The sequence below is a fragment of the Humulus lupulus genome, chromosome 7, assembly GCF_963169125.1.
Source record: "Humulus lupulus chromosome 7, drHumLupu1.1, whole genome shotgun sequence".
NCBI lineage: Eukaryota > Viridiplantae > Streptophyta > Magnoliopsida > Rosales > Cannabaceae > Humulus > Humulus lupulus.
In genome coordinates, this window is record NC_084799.1 from 42,547,516 (window position 1) to 42,556,707 (window position 9,192).

At 33.2% G+C, this 9,192-nt stretch overlaps 1 protein-coding gene across 1 annotated transcript; it reads left to right on the forward strand.

The window, feature by feature from the left end:
• Positions 1-3,730: 3,730 nt before the first annotated feature.
• On the forward strand, positions 3,731-5,359 carry LOC133791632 (uncharacterized). The gene is made up of 2 exons (XM_062229551.1): positions 3,731-4,407; positions 4,555-5,359. Exons 1-2 carry the CDS (start codon positions 3,731-3,733, stop codon positions 5,357-5,359), a joined length of 1,482 nt encoding a protein of 493 aa, XP_062085535.1.
• The last annotated feature ends 3,833 nt before the right edge of the window (positions 5,360-9,192 follow it).

The following is a 9,192-nucleotide window of genomic DNA, read 5'->3' on the forward strand; positions in this document are numbered from 1 at the left end:
ACACAAGTGTCGCGGGAATCAATACTTCAAAAGTTCTTGAACTCTTGCACATGGATCTCATGGGTCCCATTCAAGTTGAAAGTATTAATGGAAAAAGGTACATCTTTGTGTGTGTTGATGATTTTTCTCGTTTTACTTGGGTTGACTTCTTAAGGGAAAAATCAGACACGTTTGATGCCTTCAAAAATTTGTGCATTAAATTAAGAGTTGAAAAAGATTGTAATATAGGTAAGATTGTGAGAATCAGAAGTGATCATGGTAAAGAATTTGAGAATACTGTTTATGATGATTTTTGTAAATCTCTAGGGATTTCCCATGAGTTCTCAGCTCCCAAGACTCTTGAACAAAATGGGGTTGTTGAGAGAAAAAATAGAACCTTGCAGGAGATGGCCAGAGTAATGCTAAACAGTAAGAAACTCTCCAAACGATTGTGGGCAGAAGCAATATTCACTGCTTGCTACACAATCAATCGAGTGTTTCTTAGGCCAGGTACTTTCAAAACTCCCTACGAAATTTGAAAAGGTAAAAATCCCAATGTAAGTTATTTTCATGTTTTTGGATGTATATGCTATATTCTTAGAGATCGTGAGAATATTGGAAAATTTGATTCAAAAAGTGATATATGAGTGTTTCTTGGATATTCTATGAATAGTAGAGCTTATCGTGTTTATAACATGAGAACTCAAACTGTTATGGAATCATCCAATGTTGTTGTTGATGATTTATTAGATTTTTCTGAATATTCCAATGAAGAAGAAATTGATAGGTTTATTGCCGAAACCTCTCAGACAGAATCTCCTACAATGACAATAGGTGATGTTGTGCCCTCTAATACAGAAGCTGAATCTGTTCCAACATCATCTGATCGATCAACAAAGGAAAGTCAAGAAATCATCACAGATTCAATACAAAGAGAACCTTCTACCAGAATTAAAAAGAATCATCCTTCAGATCTCATTCTTGGTGATATTGAAGAAAGCATGGTGACAAGAAAAAGGTATGTGAATTTAGTTCAATTCATTTGCTTTACATCCAGCTTTGAACCAAAAAATGTGAAAGAAGCCTTGAATGATGAGTCATGGATAAAAGCAATGCAAGAGGAGTTGGAACAATTCACAAGAAATGACGTATGGAATCTTGTTCCTAGACCAAACCATACAAATGTTATCGGTACCAAATGGATCTTCAAAAATAAAACCGATGAATTTGGTACAATAATAAGAAATAAAGCTAGGCTAGTTGCTCAGGGGTATACTCAAATTGAAGGAGTTGATTTCGATGAAACTTTTGCCCCTGTAGCAAGACTTGAGTCAATAAGATTGCTATTGACTATTGCTTGTGTTGTTGGATTCAAATTATTTCAAATGGATGTTAAATCTACCTTTTTAAATGGAATTTTGAATGAGGAAGCATTTGTTGAACAACCAAAAGAATTTGAAGATCCACATAATCCTGATCATGCTTTTCAACTTAAAAAATCTCTCTATGGTCTAAAACAGGCTCCTAGAGCTTGGTATGAGAGATTGACTCAATTCCTTGTTTTAAATGGGTATAAAAGAGAAGGAGTCGATAAAACTCTTTTCATCAAAAATGTTGATTCTGATATTATTATTGCTCAAATCTATGTTGATGATATTGTTTTTGGCTCTACTTCTAACACTTTTGTGCAGGAATTTGTCAAACAAATGACAAATGAGTTTGAAATGAGCATGGTAGGTGAGTTAACCTATTTTCTAGGTCTGCAAGTCAAACAGTCAGAAGATGAAACCTTTATTTCTCAAAGTAAATATGCAAAAAATCTGGTCAAGAAATTTGGGATGGAGTTTGCTAAACATGCCAAAACACCACTGGGAACCACAGTCAAACTTACCAAGGATGAAAATGGTGTTAAAGTAGATCCAACACTGTTCAAAAGCATGATTGGAAGTCTTCTGTATCTCACAGCTAGTCATCCTGATATTAGCTACAGTGTTGGGGTATGTGCTCGATATCAAGGGGATCCTATGGAATCACATGTGACAGCTGTAAAGCGAATCATTCGCTATGTGAATGGCACTCAGGAATATGGAATCTGGTACTCAAAGAAAACAAACTCTAACCTTGTTTGTTTTAGTGATGTTGATTGGGCAGGCAATGCAGATGACAGAAAAATTACAAGTGGTGGATGCTTTTATCTGGGAAACAATCTGGTTTCTTGGCATAGCAAGAAACAAAATTCAATCTCCTTGTCAACTGCTGAGGATGAATACATAGCTGTAGGAAGCTGTTGTACGCAATTATTATGGATGAAACAAATGATGATAGATTATGGGTTTGATCTTAAAACCTTGACTATTTTTTGTGATAACACTAGTGCTATTAATATCTCAAAAAATCCTGTTCAACACTCTCGCACTAAACACATTGACATTTGTCATCATTTTATTAGGGAACTCGTTGAAAATAAAACTTTGATCTTAGAATATATTGAGACTGACAAACAGATTGCAGATATTTTTACAAAAGCCGTTGATACAGTCAGGTTTGATTCCCCCAGGAAATCCTTGGGGGTATGCCCTAATTAATTTTTTTTGTGTTGTACCTTATCCATGTGCTTGAAAGAGTTGTGTGATGTCTTCTTGTCCTTGCTCACCGAAAAAGTTTCAATCATTATGTCAAAATATATTTTTACTTTAGGTTAGAAATTATAGTTAATATATTTCATGCACAAGTGTTTTTTAAAAAATAAAAATAAAAATAAATAGTCCCTCCAATTAATATTTTTTCAAATCAATCTGTGGTTGTTTAGTATGAGCATTTGATCTTTGAAAAGTATTTCAAGCTCCATCTTAGAATAGAGCTACCTACACTGTTGTGTAAATTGCTAACTTTGAGTAAGTTGGAACTATGTAACTAAAAATTATGTAGAAGATACTCTACCACTGTTAAATACAACCTTCAGTGTAGTATGAAAGCGTCTAATTTGGGTACTCATTGAGAAAAAGGCTAAAAATTGCCACATAGGGCAATGCCCTTGAAAAAGGCTAAAATTGCCATACATGGCAATGATCTCTGCTTTCACAATCACACACAAATGCTTAAGATATACTGTTGGAAAAATCTATAAGTCTCATACTCACTGATTGATTTGAATAAAATATTTTTTGTGATAGGAGTAAATGTTTTGTGATATTTTATTTTGAAAAATAAAAGCATGATTTATATTAAATATATTTTCTAACCTTATAGTAAAAATTTGTCTTGAAATAATGATTGTTTCTTTCTCCACATGCAAGGGCACGAAGACTTTGAGCACTAATAAAAAATGAGATATGTTTTTGGTACATTTGGTTATATATTACTTAAAAAAAAAATAAAAAATAAAAAAAATAATATAAATATATTTTTTCTAAGGGAAATTGAATCTGAGTGTGTCAAAAGGGGTATGTTGTATCATGTTTGTTTTTGTCTTTATCTCATATTTTATTAAGATCAAAAGTTTCCTTTTTGGCTTATTTCCCGATTTTGTGTCGTGAACAATTGTTGGCAGTTATTGTTGGGATATTAGTATGTACTTTCCAATAGTGTTTATTCCATTTAATTCTCAAATAAAGGAATAAAAGATCAAATCCCTATCTTTCCCTTTTTTTATATTCGGTTATCCTTGGGCCCAATATCTCAACCGTCTCCATCCTTCACTTTTTTTTTGGTATCTTTTTCCTTGACATTTTTCTCTCATTCTCGTGCAATCATGGTGAAAACTAGAGGAAGTGGCTCTCAGTCTGTCAAGGAAGTGGCTGGCTCATTGACTGCATCTCCATATCTCACCAAGAAAAAGGCTCGAAAGAGTACCTTGTCTCAATCCAGCCTCATTGACGGTTCCATCACCACGAGCAAAGTCGTGGTCTTTCCTGACCTAGAAGCCCCCAAAGTACCGTCTGGACCTCCTTCTTCGGCGGCTCCGCTCGCCTCTGTCCCTGGGTCCTCCAAAAGGGGTCAAGCTTCTCCCTCAGATGTTGTCTCTGAGCATGACAGTGATTCAGCCAAAACCCATTCTGACTCCTCAGAATCCCCTGATGTGCTTGCACCCAAGAAGAAAAGCAAAGGATGGTTCCAGGTCTCATCTTCTCAAAAATATCCTCGGTCCAAAGGGTCTAATCCTTTGGATTCCACTCCAAAGGCCTCGTCTCTCGTGGGTTCCACTCCTCGTTTCAAGTTTCGGTCGAAGGTAAAGAAAATTCCTCCTCCTTGTTCCTCTTCTGAATCTGATCCATCTACAGATTGTGTTCCCTCTGATGATGATCCCCTTGAAGAAGATCCCTCTCTTGATGAAAATGTTTCCTCAGAAGCCGAGTCTGACCCATCAGAGGACCCTCCTGTTTCTCCAAAGGGCAAGAAATCTGTACAAATTCCTGAGATTCGCACTAAGTCACTAGTGGGTCCCAAAGTCTCTCCAGGTTCTTCTTTTAAGGCTCACTCTTTGAATTTCTGTTTCAATGACAATGAGAAAAATATGAAGCATTATGTGCATTGTGATTTTATCTGTGAGAATTTTTTTTCTTTTTCTGCCCATAGAGTGTTTGGGGTCATTAAGAATATTGAGGATCGGGGGTGGTTAGGTTCTTTAACTAGGTTGGATGGTTTTGTTCCTCGAGTTGTTCAAGAATTCTATGCTAATTTTAATGATGATCTGTTTGATAGCAAGTCTTTTATGTTTGGTCAAGTATATGTTCGAGGGCATTGGTATTTGTTTAGTGCTGCTGAATTTGCCAAGGTTCTCGATATGCCCCATTCTGTTGACAATATTGCTGTGGAATTCAACAAAGATACAGTTTTATCTGAATTGGTGGGACAGAATATGGTTTGGAAACCACACTCGGTACTCAAAGTAACTGATCTTACTCATTACTATGTCGTGCTTCACAAATTTTCCACCAACAACTGGATTCCCACCACTCATACCTCCACCATTACTTTTGACACGACCTTCTTTTTGTACAAAGTCAGGACTGGTCTCCAAGTTGATCTTGCCACTCTCATTTTTGATCAGATCACTGCCTTAGGAAAAGCCAAAAAGAAAGGCCAATATTTGGTGTTTCCCCACTTGATCTACAAGTTGCTTGATTCTCAAAAGTCTCTTCGATTGGAATATGAAATCGTGACACCTCCCACTGCTGGTGCAGACTACAAACTCAAGAAGGAATCCTCATCAGTCAAGGAAACTAAAGGAATTGCTCTCAAGGCTGGCGATGCTGATTCTGTCTTTACTGAACTCACTGGTGTCAAGGTCACTCTGGAATCTGTTCAGACAAAGGTGTTCAGTCTCAAGAATTGTCTCTCAAACATGATGTCTCAATTTACTGCAGGACCTTCCAAATGAGTCCATCAGTTTCTATTATGTTTTGTTTCTTTTTTGGTTTAAATAAATTGTAAAAGAGCGCTGTTTAGTGTCTTTTCTTTTGTTTTCTTTCTGTTACTCCTTTGGCTTTTTTCTAGACAACAAGGGGGAGTAAGAAGGTTCATTTTGATTTGCTTGGTTTATCTTGTTTTATGTTTGTGATCCTTGTTACAATTGATATGCTTTTTCGCAGGGGGAGTAATTCCATTACTATTTGCTTTAACCTGTTTTGTCTTTGCAGGATCTTTCAAAATAAACTCTTAAAATATTTTTGTCTATCAAGTTACCAAAGGGGGAGATTGTAAAATCCTTTTTTTGGCTAAACTTTAATTTAGACAAAATATTTTAAAATGTTTAAAGAAAATTAGTGGCATATCTCCATATTGATTTTTGGATTAATTATCAAAATTTTCAGCTGATTTTCTAATGTGAAAATATCTTTAAGTGTGAATATATTTGTTGCCTTATTTATCACAAATAATCAATTTTTGGTAAAAATATATTTTGCAATTATCTTGAGATTATTTTCTGGGATTATGTGGGATTATGTTTATTCTCGAAAAAATAAAGTGTCAAAAATGAACATGGTCAAAAGAAATGACCATGTTCGTTCTGCCAGATAAAACTGATTTCGTTGTTGACTCATCAGTTTCCTTTTCTGTCGTCATAGAATTCATCTGGCTGGCTGATTTCCTAAATCAAAGGAATTCACAAATTGATTTCAAATATACCAGAAAATGACGACCTTGGATGATTTCCCTGCCTATAAATATCTTGCCAAGGCCTTTGGAATTTTCATCTCTTCCATTTTGAATATTTGTAAACATTATGTTATTTTGAAGAGTGTATTTAGTTGTAGAGATTAAGTTTGTTCACCTTAATCTTTGTGAGAGTGTTGAGTGTACTTGTGGATATCTATCTAGTCCATTGTAAACAGATAGTGTCTATTGTGAATGTGTTCATAAGGATCTTCGGGAGAGGATTCTATCTAAGTGTCACTTCGGGAGGAAGTGTGCACTTGCTATTCTTTGAAGGGAGTTCAAGAGAATCAACATTTCATCAAAACAGATTTGTAGAGAAGAGTACAACAAGATTGCAACAATAGTTTAAGAGGGAGTCTTACATTGTTTAAGTCAATGCTTTTGTACACATTGTTTCTTTACTAATTGGTTTATTCTCTGGGCGTGGCCCCAAGGAGTAGGTTATCTGAAAGGGTTTCTGAACCTTGTAAAAATTCGGTGTGTTCTTTATTGTGTTGCACTGTCTATTTATTGTGTTTAGTGTCTGTCGTGACAAGTTCGGATTCTGTCCTGACAGAACTGCTATCTGTGTAAACAGTTAATTACCATTTTGCACTTTAATTAATTCACATGGTTTAATTAATTTGGTAATTACTAAAAAAGAATTTTCATTTTTATTAAAGTAAAAAGAGGATTAATGGGAAAAGTAAACAGGGTAAGCTTTTGTGTTCACACAAACAAGAATTGGGAAACAGGTGTAGAAAAAAAAAGAGTTGCCTTTTTCTGATTTTCCATAACCCTGGACTCACCCTCAGTAAAATTGACATAACTTAGGGTGTGGATATCTGATTTAGACACAATAAGTACCGCTAGAAAGATAATTAAATTTCCTACAACTTTTGTAAAATAGTATTTTTCCTAAATCGTAATGAAAATGGGTTAAAACTCAGTCCCAAGTCGCAGGACCCTAGAGTTACGAGAATAACATAAATTTTATTATTAGTGTGGAAAGCCAAGGAGAGAAAGAGAGAGTGAACAATTGCAGCTGCCTTTTTGGATAGATAAAATATATTTATTTAATTAATTAGTTTTTTTTAAATTAAATAAATAATAAGAATTTTTTTTTTTTTTTACTTTAGAAAATCTAGTACACACTATATACAGAACCTTAGTACCCTAGAGAGCATTTTGCTCATCATCTCTTAGTGTGGCTGCTGAAATCACAAGGAGAAAAGGAGAGGAAATGAAAGAAAAAGAAAAGAGAAGAAGGAGAAGAGAAGAAGGAGGTTCTAACCTAGGTTTGTTCCTTGCTTCCCTACTGTTTAATCTTCTAATACTTCCCCTCATTTTCTAGGTTTCTTGTAGATTGCTAAGTTTTATTCTTTTTGTTGCCTTGTTCTTCTTTGTTGTGGGTTCGAAAACCCTAGGTGTCCTAAGAGGGTGACCACCATCTTTTCTTGAGTTTTGATTCCTACCAAGAAGGTAATGGAAATATCTAGTCTAACGTTGTTTTGATGATTATATATTTTCTTTATGTTTTGGATTTTGTTTGTCAAAGCGTGATTGTGATATATGGAGATTTTAGTGCCTTGATTATCTTTTTGGTATTGTTTTTTTGGTTCTTGTTGAAATTTTGGGTTCATGAAAAAGCATATTTGGATTGTGGTGGTTATTTTGCATGATAAATATATTTGTTTTCATTAATAAATCCATGAGATTGTTGGAGGAGTTATGAGTTTGATGGGATATATGTTGGAATCATATTATTATGTTGCCATCGGTATGTTGATTTATAAGGATGCGAACTTGATAATAGAAACATGCTAGGTTTGAATTTTGGATTTTTGGAAAAATCAATGGATAGTAGTATGTTATAGGTTTCGGCCTAGGGCCTTATCAATCTTTAATATGTTTTAGTTTTTATATACATCTTGTTGTCACTTGGGATCTTAGAAATATGCTAGGTTATCCAAGACTTGAAATTAGTGTAATGTTTCTTTAAAAATGTTAATTTGGTTTGTATGTAAAAGGTTTAGATTCTTGGTGCTTGATTAGAATTGATTCATTGGAGTACATGAAATGATAGAAACATGTTAGGGGTTATATACAAGACATGATTAAAAATGGGTTTTATGTTAATTATGCTTGCTGTTTTTTTTTTTTTTTTTTATAATTTGTGAGTATAATGGTAGATAAATATTTTGAAATGCACATATTAATTCTTAAGGTGGTATTTGATTTTTAAGTACATAAAAATGGCATATTTTTTCACATGTTAATAGTGTTTTTATCAAATTGATACATGCAGATTTTTTGTATATTTTATGAAAGAAAAATATTGTTTTAATCCAAGTTTGTGATTTTGAATGAATAAATAGTTGCTGGAATTTTTGGTTAATAATAAGAAAAGTCTTTTAAGTGAGATAAGTAAAACTAGTGCATCAAATAAATTAAACCCTAAGCTATGTATATAAAAAATGTGGTATTTTAAAAATGTAAATATGTATTTTTCACGTTATTATTTATGTACAATTTTTTTTATTTAAAACGTGAAAAAGATTATGGTTTAAATTCATTTGTGATTTTATACAAAATAATAGTTGCTGAAACTTTGGGTTATTAAGATAAAATAATTATTTTATTTAAGAGGAATAAGTCATACACCTCAATAATTTATGTCTTAAATAATATATATAAAAATGTAATTTTCCACACTTTAATTATAAATTTTCACATTTAAAAATATATAGTATTTTTAGATGAGTAAAAATTATTTTCTAAAAAAACAAGAAACTTATTTAGTTATTTAAAATAGCTACAAATTTTGTCACATTTTTTTTATGCTATTTAAATAATAAATGGACTTATTATTTATGACAAATTAGAAAGGGCTTAATGGATTATTTTACAAAGTGAATATGTTATATTAAACAAATTTTGGAACTTAGAGAAACAATTCATGGTAAATAAATTTGTTGTTGAATTTTGTTTGAAGAGGCAATAAATAAACACGTAGGAATTATCGTTTTAAACATTAGATTTTAATAACACTCCCACGTATGCATGTCGCATGCA